Below are 20,429 nucleotides of genomic sequence, written 5' to 3'. Positions count from 1 at the left end.
TCAATAAACTAGATTTTAATAATTCTAAACAAAGAAACATGGCCTTAGTCTGTGAGCCATGAGCGGGAGTCTGTCAGTGAAAACAACACCCCTGCTCAGTGCTCGCTAGGCTGGAGGCAGGGGTTACGTATGGCCAATGGCAAAGATCTTTCAATGGTATGGAATCATAATTCTTTTTAAGAATTTCTTTTGAATGGTATGAAATTCATGAGAAACTTTACGATCACCTGGAGTACCAAATTTTTAGCGTAGGATTTTGGTAGTATATGATGGTATAAAGTTTTTATACTCAAAGTTATGGTATATTTAGCTACTCTTTAAAGGTTAGTAAAAAAAGGCTCAAAATTTAAACGGATTTGAGAAGAACTAAATCATAATTCCTATAAAATACATATGTTCTAATAGAACTCTAAATATACCGACAACGATGTGAAAATTTGTCTTTACACATGTGTCGATGTATATAACATGTCACATGCGTTGGCCTGAAATAACTCGGTAATTTGATGTAAGCCAGCCAATCTTAATTCTTAGTATTAATATTATGCACAGCAATTTGGCTGTGTTTCCTTGGTTTCTTGTGGGTGATGCTTGCTAGCAATCTAGCTAGCTTGATAGCTCCATTTTTCTTGTTTTTTCATGGCTGACGTCAGCCAGTTTGTCTAGCTTGATAGCTACATATAACTGCAAGTACATGAAACTTTCAGACTATTCAGATCACTTCTGCTTAGTTATTTTGGGAATAATTAACTTTCTGTCACCGTTAGAAATGGTGTTAACATATTTGTCACTGGACCCATATGTCATAGACACATGAGGACCCATATATCATAAACAGTGGGCGGCAAATATATTAGGTGTTATTTTTAAAAGTGGTAAAAAGTTAAATGCCCCGTTATTTTGCACCACATGTATATACTTTGAATCTGCATCACCACAGATATATTCACATAGATACATAGTATATAAGAACTATATATGCACCAGATGCAAAGCATATGTAGCTCGGATATCATCGATTGATGAAACCGATGTTTTAATTTTTGTTATACGATAAGCTTATTTTAAATACGACTCGTCAGCAAAAAAAAAATCTACATAGTTTAACCTTTTGCAACCAAAATTTGTTTATAAAGATCAAACGAGTGAGTGTCCTTATAAATCATTACTAGGATACTGTCAGCCAAAACAGCTTTTACTTCTCCCATTCCTAAAATAACGTATGTCTATCGGTCAGCCTCCCCGTTTTTTCGCTTCTGATTATAATTATATGTCAAAATTTAAATTATCAATCTTAAATTTTATTTTTTTAACGAAGTACAAACTATAGAGTAAAAAAGTATGTACGCCTTATGTTAAAAATGGATCAAAATGTACTTCTGAAAAGTACCATTAATACTAATACCTTCGCGGCCAAGACAGCATCTACGGTCACAATCCCATGGCTTTTAACCATTTCCAGAACGTACAGTCAGCATCTGAATAATTAGACAGCTGGTAAGCACCGTCTTTTGCAGCTTGCAAGGAATAGAATATGGGTTACCCCAACTTATCGCCGTCGTTTTGTATACGCACACTAAACGGGATTTTTTAAAAAAAAAAACTTTATGTAGAAAAGTTGATTTAAAAATTACACCAATTTATTTTTTAAGTTTTCTATAGCTAATAATTAGTTAATATATGCTAATTGTTGCTATGTTTTTCGCGCTTGTTAAATAACCCATTCAACAATGTGGCCTATGTATCCTTGCCACTGCAGCATCGTGGCAAAAACGCATCGTCACAAAAGAGCAAAATCCGAGTCACGAGGAGGGTTTTAGATGCTAATTATAGCGTCGCTCTAGTGGTAAAAGGGTTTGGTGTCTCTCTAAACTTGGACGGGTGCTAAGAGGCAACCCTGCAGGAGGGAACGAGAAACTGAGAACGACGTGAAGACAAGTGCTGCAACGTCAGTGTGATTGTCTGTCTGTTCATGGCTCCCTTCATTTTGCACACGGAAGAAAAAGCGAAACCGTGAAAAATAACTTATGAGTAAAACTGTTGTATATGTTTTTATAGCAATTAAAAAGTAAATGTCGTAAAATAAACTATGTTAAAACAAATAGTAAAATCAACTTTAAAATTAAGTTTTAAAATTTAAATTGTTTTGCGAAATGATGGGGACCGGCCAGTGAGATGAAAGCCCTATCGTCCAGAATTTTCGATACCGACAGAAACCATGTTTAATACCATAGCACAGTAACAAAAAGGCCACTAACCACAACAAATTTTAAAAGACAATTTAAATGTTACTGATACATCTGTTTCATATTTTAAGTCTTTTTAGCCTTGTCTAAATTCATCTATTGATAAATGTATATAATTTATATACGTGTCAAGATTCATTAGCATCTATATAAATCTAGACAATACTAGAAAGACTTACATTACGAAACGGAGGGAATTAGCATCTATATAAATCTAGACAATACTAGAAAAACTTACATTACGAAACGGAGGGAGTACAATTTATTCTGTTTTTCGCTGTTTACCATGGTTTAGGCTCCGTTTAGTTCCCAAAAATTTTCACCCAACAACATCACATCAAATGTTTGAACACCTAAATAAAGTATTAAACATAGATAAATTGAAAAACTAATTACACAGCTATGTGAGAAATCGTGAGACAAATCTTTTGAGCCTAATTAGTACATGATTAGCCATAAGTGCTACAGTAACCTACATGCGCTAATGACAGATTAATTAGACTCAAAAGATTCGTCTCACGGTTTCCATGCCGACCGTAAAATTCGTTTTATCATTTTTGTCCAAAAACTCCTTCCGACGTCCAATCAAACGTTTGATGTGACACGCGTAAAATTTTATTTCACCCGCTAAACACCCCCTTGCAATAACAGTGGCCCCCGGCCGTATGCAACCTTACTAATGTCCCCGACAATGATCAGTCATCTCTACCGCTGTCCTCTAATGTAAATCAGGTGAAAAAAAGGCTGGAGCAGATCATAAATCAGGGACGAATTCCAGATGCAAAACAACCGTCAACTGGCCTCAAAACAAGTTAGACAAATGAACAAAATGCCCCCATCTTCAGGAGCAATTGCCTTCATGGATTGCAATAGCCAACCACCACCATCAAGGGATCTTTAAGGCCATCAAATAATCAATCCCTCGACAATCAAAAGTAATTTATGTTTTCAGTTGAAGATCACAGATTCAGGCTCGAAATGCAAGTTATTCCTAATTGAGATTTAGCATTGGGCTAGGAGATGAAACCATGTGGGGGCAAACGTAGTAACAGCTACTACTCATATAGCAGAGTGGAGGGTAGCATACAGGCTATACATGAATAGCGTCCAAAAATACACGGAACTCCAACCCATAAACCCAGTCACTATCCGACACCAATCAAGCACGACATCAGGAACACTCGACCACCCGAGAATCAGGGCAGGACTCATGACTAACAGAACAAAAAACATATGGTCTTTTTTTTCGCCCAAAATAGGCGGTATTATGGGGGGGCAAGGTGAATGTGGACGACTGAAGTCCATCCTCACTTGCACTTGAAGCCATGGCACACGGACAGGATGATGATGAGAATGAGCGCGATGATGATCCCCAGGACGATCAGCTTGATCTTCATGTTTTGCAACCACATCTTTCGCCGCACCTTTGTACCCTGCTGTCTGAAGTCTTGTGCCTGCAACCCATGAATTTGGATTTAAGGTCAAAGGAAGGTAATGTGTTTCACCAAAATGCCAAGACAGAATAAAGTACATAATAGGTGCCACCATGTATTGCTTTTCTTTAACAATGTCATCTAATGTATCTATACTGTGTCTTATGTTGTTTAATACAGTTTTCAACAGCTCTTACTTCCTATCGTTCATAGGAGCTAAATACATCTCAGCATCAAATACATCTCCAACCACTACAAACATCTCATTATGAATCAAATTATTCAGCTTGAACAGGGTAGCAACAGATGGTACGGAGGAATACTAAACGTCAGTTGTAGCACAGTAATAATGTGCTGTACCATGTCAAAATTTTCTGTGAGTTCATGAGTTAAATATTTCATGATTTCCTGTGGCCTAGTTGGGGACACATCATAACAGCATATGGTGGGGAGGAATACTACATGTCAGTTGCAGCACAGTAATAATCAGCTATACCATATCAAAAGTAAGTCAGATCACCTATGAAACTGTAATGCAGTACTCCCTACATACGTGCACCAGTATTGATATGGAATAGTCCTCAGAGGCTCAAACAGAAAAAAGACATAGGCTAAAACAGACCATAACTCCATAAGATATGTTGTTCCTTAAGGCAGTCTTGTATCTTGGCATATATGTTCCAAAAATTATGAAAATTAATTCAAGATGATAGCATTTCAACTACCATGGAAGTCCAGTACTATTGTTGTTTCAACTAATGAAACCATCCCTATCCTACTAATAATGATGCTTCAACCAACAAAGTCGTCTAAATTCTAGTAATGGTGCTTTGGATGCATTGAGTAGAAGAGGCTAGATTTGTAGAACTTGCATATTATTCAGAACCTTGTTGATTATAATTTATGCACTGAATTAAAGAATATGCCATTACCATGCTCCATACTCTCATGTGGTGTCTATGCTAACATGTATCAGTAATTTCTCACAATCCATTGTATAAAGATTCCTGAGGTCTATAAGATGTATACAAATTCCTGAGGTCTATAAGATGGTTTACAGTTCTAATTTCTTTCTGTTATGCAACATTCACTTCAGAGATAAAGAAACTACAGTAGTGCATCATATAGGAAAGCATCAAGACCTGAGATCGCAGGTTTTCAGTCTTGTCGACAAGCAGTTCAATCTTCTCACCACGGTCAAGAACCTGAATTTCATAATTGCAATATAGAATTAGAGATAACCTTTGAAGAGCATCATGGTTTTTAACCAACAAATATCTGTAAACGTTTGGATGGTTTAAAGATGTACCTTCTCAATGTTTTCCATCATAACTCCTTTGACCTCCGAGACTTGTGCTTTGACCTTGGCAAGCTTGGTGATCTCCTCAGGGTGGTCTACACAATACTGCATGTGCTCCTTAAGTTTTGATCTTTAAATAGTAGAGACAAACAAATGTCAGTCAAAAGAAAGAAGGGGTGCACACACCAATCACATAGAAGCAAAATGAAAATACCCGAATTCTCGGTTGAGGCTGTTCGCTGCAGCAGTAGCTGCTTTCCCACCACCATATCTTTTGGTGAAATCTTCCTTGACTCTATCAAGGAAAGCAATGGGGATTTGTCGCCCAACTGATTCAACAGCAACAACACAGTATGCTGCAAAAACGATAGATAGACAATGATAATTAATCTTGATGCATGGTATGAGTTTGTGTTAGACAAAGAAAATATCAAAGTACAGAAAGATCAAAATAATAAATTCACTTGTTTAGAATGCTTCTGAAAATAGATAAGGCATGTTTGCAAGCCAATTTAGACCGTTTGAATTGAGGTAATATATTCTATTACCATAAAAGGGTGAGTGCTACCTTGTCTAACCCCACATCTTCTTGCTTTTTTGTTATGCTTTACAAGCTATCACTAATTACTCAATCATGCACGCTTTATCAGTACATCCTAATGCAAGATAACAATTATGATATTTCATTGACCATAATGTTAACCGCACATCAAATCCGTCTTGCACTATGACTCCATGGCTTGCCTTAATTCCTGATTTGTTAAAAAAAACGCAAACCGTTGAAACGGGAACTTGGATCCTACCCAGAGCTAGTGAATCAGCATTGATTCTAAAATTATAGATAGGCATCATTCCATTCAATTAAACAATGTATCAAATGAAAATATGAAATAGCCTTCTTTTTTTTATAACAACATGTTCACGTTACCACCCAACAGAAATAGGACCATCCTAGCTCAAAAAAGAAGAAAAACAAGTTATGCTAGACTACCCCAAGCCCCAGGATATTATGAAATATAATAAGCACTTGATTTGATATCAAGAATTGAAAATCCTCCTTCCTTACTGGAATGCATATTTATCATCGACATATACACATACGCAAAACCGAAAAACACTCCAATCCCTGAATCCTAAAATAGAGCACGGGTAGTGCCTCAAGTATCCGAAATGGTCAAAACACACGTCTCCAAAGGTAAACTCGACTGACTGTAATTTCGTGGTACTAGCATGCAATCACGCATGGAAATATCGGAGCCTCTTCTAAATATAGCCAATTCCAAAATCCCTAGCATTCCTCAACCAACTGAAAGCATGCATTAGGTAGCATCCGCTTGCTAGATAAGCAAGCCCACCCAAGTCAGCTCGGAGTCGGCGCGGATCCAACCACTCGGGAAGCAGATCGAGCAAACCCCGCGAGATCTACACGCCGCGAAACCCCCAAATCGAGCACGCAACGAAGCGGATCCATTCAGATCGGAAGCCGCGCGCGCGCCGACGAGGAGGGAGACCGATCATCGGATCGAGCCGAGGAGGCGGGTGGGTGGGATGAGAGGGAGGCACTCACTGAAGCCGTCCTCGACGAGGTAGTTGAAGGTGTGGCCGTCGCAGTTGTAGGTGAACTTGTTGTTGCTGGCGGGGAGCTTCTGGAGGCACTGCGCCGCGATGGTGGTGAAGTTGCCGGTGAACTCCGTGTACTCCGCCAGCACCACCGTGCCCCGCGCCACGAACGCGTAGATCAGCGACTGCTGCCCCATGGGTGCGCGCGGTGAGGCCCGTCCCCGCCTCCTCCTTCCTCCTCCTCCTCGCGGCTCGGTCCCCGCCTCCTCCCGTGCTCCCTCGCTGCTGGAGCCCGCACGCGACGCCGACGACGACGACGACGACGCCGGCGAGATGGGGAAAGGGGGCGGAGGGGGAAGGGGATGAGGATGGCGAGCGAGGTGGGCGTGGAAAAAGGGAGAAAGAAATCGAATTCGAGGTGGGTGGTGATTTTGCACTTGAGCCCTCGGATGGCGGTGTATTTATGTATAAGCCCTTCCGTTGACTGGTGTCTTTAGTGTTTGACACTTGACAGTGTATACAAATTATGAGATGGTATTGAAATGTTTAGGAGCGGTTTAAATTGCGAGAATTTTATGGAAATTTTTATAGGAAATAGTTTGATTTCTTGTTTTCTTTAGAAAATCCTTGAAACTAAGGAGTTCCAGAAATCCCTACATTTAGTTTACACTGGTCAAGATGATCAATCGCACTATGTTATATTCTACTGAGCGATTATAGATGGATGTCGGCACACTTTTAAATTCTAAACGAAGCACGTAAGAATTTATATATGAAAGTTTTTATCTGATTTTTCTAAAACATGATTTTCATTTCTTACTGGTTAATTTGGTCGTCATTTCTATAATCAAATAAACATCAAAAGAATCCTTCCATACTATTATCTTAATTATCTCAAATATTACCAAAGTCGTCTCATAATTATTTTTTTCTAATAGAATTTTTTCTTGTGCGCCAAGGAAATGTTTCTGAACTTAAACAAAATCATGGTTAAAGAATGATGCAAACAAGATGTAAAAAAATGGAAATCAATCTCTTAAAAATATCTTAGTTTTTCTGTCCTCTTTTAAGTGAAGTAAATGATGGGTGGAGGATGTAAGACTTTGTGATGGCTTGTAAATGATGAAATTACGTACTACAAAGTTTAAATTCTATTTTAAAAAATTAAGATGACGAACTTCTTTATAGAAACGTTTTATTGAAAAACACCGGTTAGTAGTTCAGAAAACATACGTGTAAAAATCCGAGAAAAAATCTGACATAATCTAACTTAACGAACGCGACCATACTAGACCATACTAGTATTGTGTATTTAATAGAAACTAAGCCGTCTCAGCGTTTTGGAGGAGGTTAGTTATAACAAACATGATGTTTTCTATATCATCACCCAGTTGTATGATATGTATATACATCGATCCAACTCCATCTGCACATCTACCACATTCACCAAGTTGCACACTCACACTTGGTTTTCTATGGGTTGTTTAGATAGGGCTAAACTTTTTACCCCATGTTACATCAAATGTTTGAACACTAATTTGAAGTATTAAACATATACTAATAAAAAACTAATTTTATAAATGAGTAGTAATCCGCGAGACGAATTTTTTAAGCCTAATTAATCTATAATTAGAGCATGTTTACTGTATCATCATATAGGCTAATCATGGATTAATTAGCCTCAATAGATCCGTCTCACAAATTAGTCCAAGATTATGGGGATGTTTTATTAATTAATAGTCTACGTTTAATATTTATAATAAGCGTCCAAACATTCGATAGGACAAAGGACTAAAACTAAGTCTCTTGTCCCAAACACTATCTTAATTAATCACTGGTATCATGGAACCAATGTAAACAATGTCAAGTAAACAACATTTTCCAAGGTGATTTATAAACATAATTAGGAGGGTCTACAGCTTGGGGAAGGTTGTCCCTGGACTTTCTTGTTGCACCAACTGATGCTCAATCTTTGCAGGGTAGTACCACTTTTTGTTTGCGATGGAACCATAGTTTTAGGGTGTTAGGTCCCATCTGAAGCCCAACAATGGGATTGCCGGATCACGAAGCAAGGGAGAAAACGAGTGGACGCCTCGTCGATTTAAATTGCAAGGAATCCACATGTACAATGGAACGCATTAACTAGTTTGTCTTTGATGTATCCGGGCTCCTTTCTTCGGATTTTCTCCGGATTTTTACTCGTCTTCTGCACGCGCGCTTCTCGGACTACTGCCTGATACATTTTTAACCACATGTTTTTATATAGAAATTTATCATTTTATATTTCCAAAATAGATTTTTAAAAAAATTCTAGAAGTTAATTTTATCATTTATACCATGAAATATATATCAGAAAAAACAGAAAATATTTCATCTTCATCCATAGAAAGAACACGCCGTCCTTGTTACATTTCTGAGGAAAAAAGCAAGACGGTCTATTTGTAAAAAAATTTATAAATAAAACTTTTATATACATGTTCTTAGCGATATAAAGGTAAAAGAAAAAAGGGTGCTTCTTGTTAAGAGGAAAAGGAGGCTATTATAAAAAGAAACAACGTAAATATATATTTTGGTTTTTCGAATGAAAAAACAAACGACGCATTTGTAAAAGAAAAAATAATTTACAAATAAAACTTGTATATATGTGTTCGTAGTATCTATAAAACAAGGCTAAAAAAAACTATGACAAAAAAGTTTCAAAAACAACTTTAAATTTAAAGTTATAAACATAAGCAGAACACACATGTATACCTTACCTTACCGGCATTTCTCTCGGTAACATAAGTCATCACAGACGACTCAGTTATCGGTTGATATGTCGGTAGATAGACCGCCTCCAAGTAAATTTGCTAGCTCTGATTCTCACGATTAGGGGACAGAAATGAGGCTTTAAATACGGGTGGTGGGGTATGTTTTTTTATCTAAGGCATTGTTAGGTTTGGAGAAATTTTAATCTCGAAGAAAATAAAGTAATACATACACATATCTATTCACAAGTTTTTTCTAAGAGATTTAAGTGGATTTAAAATTTCATATATTTTCTCTTTACAGCTTATAGAGAAGAAAATCCTTCCTTGATTTTCCTATACTTCACACGTACAAACCAAACTGCAGTCATAGGAATTAGTAATTCTTACAGCCCTGAATCTTTCTTTTTTTTCCCTCAAAACTGAATAAATCCTGAATGGGGCAAAATGGAATGGCGATAATCTTTTCGAGCATGTAAACATTACAATTTTCGTTAATCCTTCCTATATATGATTTTTTTCAATAAAACAGTTTTCAGATATATTTTAACTTGCAATAATTAGTTAATTTGTTTGTATCCTTGAATAGTTATCATAACTTATTCAATATTTAGATATTCAGCCACTCAAGGTTAATTGATACTTCTTTCTATCTTGCCTTGGCAGATGACTTAGTAATAGGCTCGCAGCATTTAGATATCTTTGTACAACGGTACTCACTCCATCCTAAAAAAAATCGATTTCCGGGTATGAAACTATGAATTCAACATCCAACTGTTTATACTCATTCTCAGAAACTAGCTTTTTTTTGGACGGGGGTGTATGATTTTCTTAATGAATTATTATTGTTTATATTAACTGCTACCTCCGTCCCTAAATGTTTGATGTCATTGATTTTTTATGCACGTTTGACTATTTATCTTATTTAAATAATTTACGTAATTATTAATTATTTTTATATCATTTCATTTATTATTAAGTATACGTTGATGCATATATATAGCTTTACATTTTTTTAAAAAAATGAATAAGACGAATGGTCAAACATATGTAAAAAAGCCAACGGCATTAAACATTTTGGGACGGAGGAAGTATTTGACAGAAAAAATCATTCATTCCAAAATGTAACGTCAAATGAGTTCATTTTCGTCCTAAATCAACCTCACCCTTTCACCTTTCACCTGTTTACAAATATATAGTGACCAGGGGCGGATTTAACATGAGAAGGTCGAACCCCCGCTACCCCTTGAAGCTATTGTAACCCTCACAAAAATCTTCTAAAAATTTATGGTAAAGATTAATAAAAGAAGTACTGAAACTTTATCTAACGTGACCGACCGACCGGCGCCTTGCGAACATGTCTGGAGAACGCGTTTCAGTGTTGTTTCCACCTGAGTATACACGGCAAGCAAGCGCGTGTGTACGTCTTCTCCTCCTCCGCGTCGAATACAAGTCGCAGCAGGCGATGATGGGTTGTTTTCGCTGCCCGCGTAAAATAAATGGAAGAGTAAAAATGCTTGTCGTTTCGTTTATGTTTAGGCTAAGTTAATATTTAAATTTTTAATCTTAAATTTAAAGTTTATTTTAGGATTTCTATTTTTATTATAGTTTATTTTTCAGTTTTTAGATCGTTAATAATATACATATAAAAATTTTATTTATAACTTTTATTTATAAATATATTGTTTGTTTTTTCTTGAAAAAGTTAAAATATGAGCCAGGAAAAATCCGGCCAGCCAGCGACCACAGTTCGTTTCGGGAGGTTTGAATGGATGTTTCCTCGGTTTTTGCGATAACATGTTTTTACACTGCTACATGGTGTGTTTTTACGCAGGAACTTTTATGTAGATTTTTCTTTAAAAATTAAATAAGTCAAAATTTCTAGTTTATAATAGCTAATACTAATTAATTAGGTGCTAATGACACACTCTGTTTTCGTCTAACATGAATATATTGCCTTAAAAATCCTTCCTTATAATTCACTAATTAGAGCGCCTTTTTCAATTTTAAAATATTTTAATTAAATGATCCATTATCGATAGTAGTAATAGTAATGCACTCTTAGCCTAAAAGCACCTGCCTTCGATAAGATAACAACACCTAATTATATATCATTTATTCATTTGTCATGGATTTTTGGTTGATTAGATTATATTTCTTTCAGATAGCTATTCAAGGATATAAGGGGTTGTTTGGTTGATATCGTAAGGTACACCCGAGAAAAAACGGTACATCCTGTCTGTAGTCTTTGGATAAATAACCCTTGCTTCATTTGGCATCCTGAAAATTAGTGTGTTTAGTTCACACTGGATGCCTGACAAGTAATAAAGCTTACAAAGAAAGGTTGACTAAACACTGCCTTAAGTTCGGGCATCTAGATTTGATGACCTGGTTAATGAAGAGCCTAGGGATTGAGTACCTAAGAGCATCCCCAACAGCTCATCCATCCCTTCCTCCATGCTAGAAATAGAGGATGAAGAGTAAAAGTTGAACTCCAACAGAACAGCTATCTCACCATCTAATTTTGGATGTCATCCATATTAGGAAAGAGAAACTCTATATTTAGATGTTCTCTCCAATCCTCCAAATAGATATAGAGCATGTCATATATAGATGATCTGCTGGAGTACAAAGGGATATAAAGAATTAAAGTGTTTTAGATAATCATCCAAAGGAAGATATAGATGACCAAATTTAGATGAGCCGTTAGTCATGCTCTAATGAAGGATAGACCATGCTACCTCAAGACATGTCAAGGCACAGATCAAAACAAGTGCTTGCTAAAGCTTAGGCAGCGTCGAGGTCAGGAGGACATCCACGAAAATCCAAAATCTACGTAGAAAACGAACGGGCATTAACTCATGATTAGATATGGAGACTACAGGAAGAGGGAAAGAGAAGAGGGTTTTTGCAACTGTTGGGTAACTACTTGTCAGCCAGTTGGATCTCGCGTACTTGTTCGTCGGTTGCTGGTGTAAGACAAGGTTTGGACGTAAGAGCAATAAACACTAGCTCCGTTTTATATTATAAGATTTATTGGTCTTATCCAATCAATCTAAAACATATATACAAACATATATATTTTGATATATAGATAAACTTAGATAAATCTAGAAAGTGTTATAATATGGATTAGAGGGAATAATAATAATAACATGATAGCCACGCTAGATTAAATCTTTGTATCAACCTTATCAGTTTTATTTACATTTTGCCGTCACTCTGGTAGAAGGAACCCTGGCGCGGGACATGCAACCTGCAGGAGGTACAGTCTCTCAGGCCACTTTTGACCGCACGGATAAGTTATCTTGTCTCTCGTTTTTCACGCACACGATTATCAAACTGCTAAACGATATATTTTTTTAAAAAAATTATAGAAAAATTGCTTTAAAAAATCATATTAGTCTATTTTATATTTTTTTAATAATTAATAATTAATTAATCATATACTAATCTATAACTACGTTTTCCGTGTCAGTTAAGTTAACTTCTCCCTCCTTATCGAACGCGGCCTCGGTCAAACAGAGACAACTGGGAAATATATTCATATGCATGAATGCATGCTTCCCGTGCACGGCCGCTTGATAGAGAGACCAACAGGGGCACCCGTGCTCCAGATTGGACGGCATGTCGGCTATATAGTTTAGCCAACGACAACAACGTACTCTTCAAGCTTTCGTCGTCTTCTTCTTTTATTTTTACCTTATCTTTTTTTTCATCGTAGTTTATTTTTTAGCCGTCACTTTTAGATTATCTAAAAACACATATATAAAATTTTTTAGAAAATAATTTCCTATTTACAAATATGATGTCTAAAAAAGTCAGACAATCACCCTCTTCATGTTCATCTTCTCATCTTTTTTAGCAGATTATTTTTTCTCATGTTTTATCTATATATTTTTTAAACTGCTAAATGATACATCATATATATATATACACACACATAAGTTTATCATCTAACCTTTGTATGATATATTTTTAATTTTATCATTTATAATATTTTATCCTCCATCAAAAGACCACAACCTTCATGCTACGAACTATGTACTTCTTTCGTTTTTTATTTAACGTCATTGATTTTTATCTATGTTTAATTATTCCTTTCATTTAAATTTTTTATATAAATATGTAAAATTATAAGTCATTACTCAAAGAGTCTTTAGTAATAAATTGAATCATAATAAATAATTAAGAATAATAATTTTCTTTAATAAAACGAATGATCAAATGTAGACCCAAAATTTAATGCCATCAAATGAAGTACTTTCATAAAATAGTAGTGTACAGTTTGAAGTATTCGTAAATCCATAATAGTGGTCAAAGTTTGATACAAACTCAATCAATATTGTTACTAGTATTAGTTAGTACTACTATATTATAAAGTGTAGAAAGAGTACACGGTGAGATTAAATTGAATTTTTGAGGATTTACTCTCTCCATCCTCGATTAAACTAACCAACATCATTTAAACAAAAGTGTTGGTAGCACTATTTTATTTTTGAAGTCTTCGAGATTAAAACTATAGGTTACCTAGAGTGGAGACATACTGTGTGAGCAATAGGTAGCAGGGTGCAATGCTGTAGATCCAAGCGTGCAATTCACCTGTCCCTTTTTCCCATTTTCCGTTTGTCTGTTTAGGCCATATTCAATGTCTTAACGAATCTTTGGACGTCTAAATAGAACATTAAATATATATGAACATTAAAACTAATTACATAGTTATGGATAAAATTGTAAGACAAATCTTTTGAGTCTAATTAGCACGTGATTAGCCATAAGTGCTAGAATAACCTATATGTGCTAATGATAGATTAATTAGGCTAAAAAAATACATATCACAGTTTCTTGGCGAAACCTATAATTCGTTTTTTTATTTGGGGTCTGAAAACCTCTTTCAATATCTGGTCAAACGTCTGAGTGACATTTATTACAAAAATTTTTTGGAATCTAAACCCACCCTAAAGTTTAAACCAGTCGAACCCATTAAACTAATGGGCCAACCCCACCCAAGGGTGCTTGTTTGGTTTTTTAAAAAGTCAAACGTATCTGTAAAAAAAGTAATTTATTTATAAATAATTTTTATATACACATTTTGATTAATTAAAAACTAAAGTTTAAAATAAAATATAATTAAAAAATTTAAAATCAACTTTAAGTTTAGAACTAAAAATTCAAATTTTGGGTCGCTATTTTTATACTATTTTCAAGTCCGAAAGCACCACCATTTTTATACTATTTTTTCTTCTCTCACTCTCACTAGTCACCAGAAGCTCCTCTCCCCGGGCGCTTCGCCGCCGCCGCCGCCGCGTCTCCCGATCCGGCCGGACGCCGCCCGCACGCGCGCGAGATCCCGCAAAACCCTAGGCCCCTGCCCCTCCCCGCCCCGGCTGCTGCTCTGCAGCGGCGGGCGCATGGACCCGGCCCTCTCGCTCGCCGCAGAGCTCTGGCGGCCGCATCACCACCCCCAGCTCGCTGCCGCCGCCCTCGAGGCGTCGTCGGTCGTCACCGGCCAGGGCAGCGGAATCCGCGTTGGCCCTGGCGGAGGGAGCGGACGCAGGAGGCCGCGGCGCGACGCGGCGGCTGAGGACGACTCGTCGAAGATCGTCTCCACCTCCGGCGGCGGCGGGCACGACTCGGTAAGGCCGCGCGGCGCTCGGCGCCGCATTGGGCGCGATCCGTGTAGGTTTGGTGTGTTTGGGGGGCTGGGTTAGCCGGGGGGAACCTGCGAAATCGTGGTTTTTGATGGCCCTTTCCCCGCTGCGATCTGCTCGTCCATGTGGATGCACATGCGCTGCGCTGCTGCTACTGTAGCACGGTAGTCGCGTCTCGTGGTGACACTTAGCTTCAGCAGTGCATACCTGATTAGCCCAAATCGGCAGACCTCCGAAAGGCAAGCCCATGCCCAAGAAGGATCAGCAACTGTGAAATGCTGAATTCTTGCATATGCTGCATCCAGGTCAATGCCTTGCTGTTGCAGAGTGGGAATTCAGATATGCAGGCACGCTAGTTCATTTGGGGCTCAGATGATGTGTAGTGTAGGGTTAGTCTAGGATGTTGCTAATTTTATGAAGCTGTAACATAACAGTTGGACTGCTGGAGTATGAATTTCTTGTTGGTGCTGGTCTGCTGGAGCTTTTGCATATTCCAAAGGTGCCAAATATTGACGGTACCATCAGACCTTGGGTAGTTCAAACATTGTTAGTTGTCGCACACGAGAATACGAGATTTGCCAGAGTGTTCAAGTGTTCCTTGGTTTAGTCACATATCATCAAAATGATTTCGGGATTATATGTGATATTGATGCTGTTTCTGTTCATTATGATAACGTGTAGTTGACCTTCAAATTAGTGATGCTTAACCTTGAATTATGTGCACCTCATAAATCCACCATTTTGTATTTATGGTTGAATTTCATTTGTATTTTAAAGATGTAGAGTAAAATTATAGGTGTTTCAGTGTAGATGATATATGTGGATACTTGTGTTTATAATTCATTGACTATCTACCTGGATGGTGAATCAACTGAAAGTCATTAACCTACTTTCCAGGTTGCTCAAGAAGCAAAACGTTTGAAGCCAATGAAATATAGTGATAATAATGATAATTTAAGTACAGAAGCTGGAACTGGTTCAGGAAACAGCAGTAAGGCCGCTGGTAAAAATGCTACACCACCGGAGCTACCAAAACAAGACTACATTCATGTGAGGGCAAGAAGAGGTCAAGCAACTGACAGTCATAGCCTTGCGGAGCGGGTAGGCTCTTATACAATACTTGTGCCCTGAATTTTCAGTATTCATTTTTCATTTTAACTATACAAACTGTAATCTTATCTCACAAGATTATAACAGAGTGACCACCAACTCGTCACATAAAATGTAATTTTCAGATATTGCTAAAGGTGGAATGTGCATAATAACTTGGTAATTGCATCAGCTTAACATTTGTTTATTGACAGGCACGGCGAGAGAAGATAAGCGAACGTATGAAAGTTCTCCAAGATCTTGTCCCTGGATGCAATAAGGTGCCCTTTCAATGCATTTATGTTTTTATGTTTTCATGTAGTTATAGGATGTTAAAAGTGGTTATAATGCCCTTTGTTCTCTTCAAAACTCTTTTTCCAAGTAAATGATTCTCTTTTATAATATTTATTTTCAATTTCTCAGGTTATTGGGAAAGCATCAGTCCTTGATGAAATAATAAATTACATCCAGTCTTTACAGCATCAAGTTGAGGTATGCATTTTCTCAATCGTGCCTTGCATAGAATTGTCTTCTAGTCATATGTTTATAAGCACCTAATTCAACTGTTTCTGCAGTTTTTGTCCATGAAGCTTGAAGCAGTTAATAGTCATATGAATAATGGAATTGTTGACTTTCCATCTAAAGATGTAAGTTTAATCTTAAACAACTGTTTATTGACCTTTAGAGATTCTTGATTATTATCTCAGCTTCAGATCTTAATATCTCCAATTGATCTGATGAACTTGTTATTTTATTCCTTCAATCTGTATTTGTTTCCTGAATTTTTATTTATGCTCTCTACACTGTGCTCAAGTCAGTGGACATGAAAAAACTTAAAATGTTATGGATTAAGTCTATTTTTCATCCTTAAACTCATTATTTAGGCCAATTTTTCATCCCTCAGCTCTAAATGCATCCATGCAGAGTTTCTAACTGAAAAGTAACAAATACCGTCCTTTGGAAACAAATGGCTTCAGTATTTTTTAGGTACTAATGTTTCAGTTAGAAACTTTGCATAGAAAATTACACAGGAATCTTGTTTTGCACAGAAATATAACTTTCAGCATACAAAATAATGCATAAAATTTTTAAACATATTGCTAAGTTACTGGATCTTTGCTAACAGTGATGAATAATATCTCTACATACAAATCATCTCTGACTCCTCTCTAGCTCACACAACGTATTGTTTATATAGCATCTCTTCCTCCTGATGGAGGTTTTATAATGTTATATAACGTTAGAAAGGAATAACTAGTGCCTATGATCGTGCAGTTTGGTTCTCAGACGTATAACACAGCTGCTGGTTTGACATTTGATCCACAAACACCGAGGGAATATGCACAGGGCTCGACATCAGAATGGCTTCATATGCAGATTGGCAATGCTTATGAAAGAGTGACATGAATAAAACAAGCAAAGCCATAAAACACAATTCCTTGTAGTGGCCAATAAAGAGCACCCGACTGATCAAGTCTGTGCTCCTAGTTTTTTTTTTCTTTGAACAAAATTTGTAGGTTTAATTTTTTTTCACATTGTCATGTCACCAAGTTATTTTTTGTTCCTAATTTGGTCCATGATGCCATAGATACACTCCTCATGATCTGTCGACACTCGACAGTCTATCTGCTTCGCTTGTAGCTCAGATTTGAAGGGGAAAAGAACATGATGAGATGAAAAAAAATTGTTGTCTGCAGTTCTGCATAGCTTGAGCCTTCAATTGCACGAGATGCTGCCATTTTCACGTTTCCTTGCGGGAACACCATGTCTTTGCAAGGACTGGCTTGTCAATTTTTCGGAATATGTCCTATATGCTTTTGGTTTTATTGTGTGAGTTGCGCATGAATATTCGATACCTAACTACCTAAGTTTTCTGTCAGGTTTCTTAAGAAAATAAAATTTCTCTGTCAGGTTCATCAGAAGGATCAAAAGAGTGACAGGATTGCAAAGTTGTTCTCTTTTCTCCATATTGGTTTCCTTTTTGACTAGAATGAAATGGGCATCAGTACATGTCATTTTCGCTGGTGCTGCACCAGTTTTCCCTGATGGGAATTCAGCGGAAGCGACAGCCATGATGGATCCAATGTCTGAATTTCCTAATGGAGCTAAACTTTTTAGTTCCATGTCGCATCGGATGTTTGGACACTAATTTAAAGTATTAAACATAAACTAATAAAAAAACTAATTTCACAAATGAGTGGTAATCCGCGAGACAAATTTTTTAAACCTAATTAATTCATAATTAGAGCATGTTTACTGTAGCATCATATAGGTTAATCATGGATTAATTAGGCTCAATAGATTCGTCTCGCGAATTAGTTTAAGATTATAAATGAGTTTTACTAATAGACTACGTTTAATATTTATTACGTTTAATATTTATAGTAAGCGTTCAAACATTCGATGGGACAAGAGACTAAAAATAAATCCCTTGTCCCAAACACCACCTTAGCAACGATGTTATGCTCATGATCAGTCCATCGGCCTCATGTTTTCATTTTTGCTTATAAGCTAAAATCTAAAATTTCAATCTTTATTTTGAAGTTAATTTTAGGTTTTTAATCGCAATTTACTTTGTCGTCTTCATTTAGATAATTAAGAACATATTTATAAATGTTTTATTTATAAATTATTTTTTATTTACAAATATGCATTTGTTTTTCTGAAAAAAACGATCAATGATCCTGTAAATCTCGATGTACCGAGCTGCAGGTCCAAGATCCCTAGAGGCCTAGACTGATGCTTTTAGCTGTGTTGCCACTTTGCAGCTCAGAAGCTGAGAGTTGCATATGTGATTCTGGGGCAGTTTTTCCGTTATCCCCGCCCTATGAACCAACATTCATTTTTTTTCTCTCTTTACCAAAGACGACCTAAGCATCTTATATCTAATAAATTATGTTAAGGACAACAATAATAAGTGTAGAAAAAACATGCCAACAAAGAAAAATACTATCAAATTTGACAAAGTCTTCTTCTCCATCACATCATCCCTTGCAACCATGGACAATCTATGTTGTTCCACGTCTCCACTGATTCCCTATAGAAAAAGATGACATACAAATGCCGTGTTCGGCTAGACTGATAAATTAACTTATCTTTCTCGTTTTTTTGCACGTACGTTTCCTGAACTGCGAAACGGTATATATTTTATAAAAATTTTCTATAGAAAAGTTATTTTAAAAGATCATATTAATCTATTTTTATTTTTTAATAATTAAAAATTAATTAATCATATACTAATCTATTACTATATTTTTCGCGCCGGGTAGGTTAACTTACACCCTCATGCCGAACGCGGCCAAAGAACTAAGCAAAATATGCTTGAAAAAGTTTAGTTAAATCCTATCACAAACATTAAATATTCATAACTATGTGAGTAATTAACTAAATTCATGATCATGTCATGTGTATGTTTGAATTGAAACCAATTTCTACCCTACCAATATTTATAACTACAATAATTATTTTGATATAGTACAATTTATACTACAAAAATTGACATTGTAGAATCTGTACTAGTACGATAAAAATTGGTATTAAATCAAACGTCTATATATGCTAACATGACAAAAATTAGTTTTAATCCAAACATCATGGTGTTATTATCTTCCAATTAAAACAGTTACTTGCAGTAAGTGAACCTCATTAATGCTTGTCTCAAATGGTTTGCATCAAACGACGATTAACCAATCCTTCCAACATACGAGTTAGCAACAAAAGTATGATTTAGGAGTATAATGGCATAGTACAAATACAATGATTTTTTTATACTAGAGTTAGGGGTGTACAGAAAGCTCGTGGCACATTAGCTCGCTCGACTCATGATAAACTCGGCTCGGCTCGGCTCGTTTTATTTTTCTAACAAGCTGAGCTAGCATTTTAAGTCGTTCGAGATAACGAGATAGCTCGTGAGCTATTCGCGAGCCTAACAAGTTAAACCAATGACATGCGATTCGCCATCGTTCATGGATTCCACTCGGGAATGTATGTGTTCAGTACTTCATAAGTTCACTATGTGATTTGTTGTTTCAAACTTTAATATTTAGATACAATTTCATATGATTTGCATGTTTGAACTGAAAATTTGCTTGTATAACCTATTAAAAATTGTTTAGGTTAACTTTTTATACATGGCTCGCAAGGCTAACGAGCCAGGTCGAACTTTATAATGAGCCGACCCGAACTGGATTTTTAGCTCATTATGATAACGAGTCAAACCGAGCTAGCTCGTTATCTTAACGAGCTAACTGAGCCGAGCCGAGCTGGCTCGTTATCTACCCCCAATTAGAGCGTTTTCGTATACATCTAGAACAATAAAAAGTTTCAATATATTAATATTACTATAAACATAAAATTGTTGTATGATTATGATTACTCGTCCGTATGCTATTTGCTCGCTCGAA

The 20,429-nt window shown here is 36.5% G+C and overlaps 2 protein-coding genes across 3 annotated transcripts; one reads left to right on the top strand and one right to left on the bottom strand.

The window, feature by feature from the left end:
* Positions 1 to 3,275: 3,275 nt before the first annotated feature.
* LOC102707133 (vesicle-associated membrane protein 721) lies at positions 3,276 to 6,973 on the bottom strand. Its single transcript, XM_006657467.2, has 5 exons — positions 6,547 to 6,973; positions 5,194 to 5,335; positions 4,989 to 5,109; positions 4,822 to 4,884; positions 3,276 to 3,700 (listed from the first exon to the last, which is right to left on the bottom strand). Exons 1-5 carry the CDS (start codon positions 6,734 to 6,736, stop codon positions 3,554 to 3,556), a joined length of 663 nt encoding a protein of 220 aa, XP_006657530.1. The 5' UTR covers positions 6,737 to 6,973; the 3' UTR covers positions 3,276 to 3,553.
* Positions 6,974 to 14,521: 7,548 nt separating this feature from the next.
* Positions 14,522 to 18,147, top strand: LOC102714846 (transcription factor BHLH094-like). Of its 2 annotated transcripts, none has more exons than XM_040526132.1 (6): positions 14,522 to 14,922; positions 15,835 to 16,038; positions 16,242 to 16,307; positions 16,450 to 16,518; positions 16,602 to 16,673; positions 17,938 to 18,147. In XM_040526132.1, exons 1-6 carry the CDS (start codon positions 14,698 to 14,700, stop codon positions 18,013 to 18,015), a joined length of 714 nt encoding a protein of 237 aa, XP_040382066.1. In that variant the 5' UTR covers positions 14,522 to 14,697; the 3' UTR covers positions 18,016 to 18,147. The 2 variants fall into 2 exon arrangements, with proteins under 2 accessions (XP_040382066.1, XP_006658364.2); XM_006658301.3 differs by lacking the exon at positions 17,938 to 18,147 and adding an exon at positions 17,302 to 17,710 and having other exon boundaries at positions 14,538 to 14,922.
* Positions 18,148 to 20,429: the final 2,282 nt, after the last annotated feature.

This window comes from Oryza brachyantha, chromosome 7, assembly GCF_000231095.2.
Source record: "Oryza brachyantha chromosome 7, ObraRS2, whole genome shotgun sequence".
In the NCBI taxonomy this organism is placed as follows: domain Eukaryota; kingdom Viridiplantae; phylum Streptophyta; class Magnoliopsida; order Poales; family Poaceae; genus Oryza; species Oryza brachyantha.
Note: the sequence above shows the minus strand (reverse complement) of the source record. Positions and strands in the feature narration are given on the sequence as shown.

Excerpts from the sequence above, each read along its gene's own strand:
- LOC102707133 (XM_006657467.2), bottom strand. The coding sequence starts at position 6,736 with ATGGGGCAGCAGTCGCTGATCTACGCGTTCGTGGCGCGGGGCACGGTG. Across the intron at positions 5,110-5,193 it reads AGCCTCAACCGAGAATTCGG|ATCAAAACTTAAGGAGCACA; the intron begins GTATTTTCATTT and ends TACTATTTAAAG. Across the intron at positions 3,701-4,821 it reads CTGAAAACCTGCGATCTCAG|GCACAAGACTTCAGACAGCA; the intron begins GTCTTGATGCTT and ends CATGGGTTGCAG.
- LOC102714846 (XM_006658301.3), top strand. The coding sequence starts at position 14,698 with ATGGACCCGGCCCTCTCGCTCGCCGCAGAGCTCTGGCGGCCGCATCAC. Across the intron at positions 14,923-15,834 it reads GCGGCGGCGGGCACGACTCG|GTTGCTCAAGAAGCAAAACG; the intron begins GTAAGGCCGCGC and ends CCTACTTTCCAG. Across the intron at positions 16,674-17,301 it reads TTGACTTTCCATCTAAAGAT|TTTGGTTCTCAGACGTATAA; the intron begins GTAAGTTTAATC and ends ATGATCGTGCAG.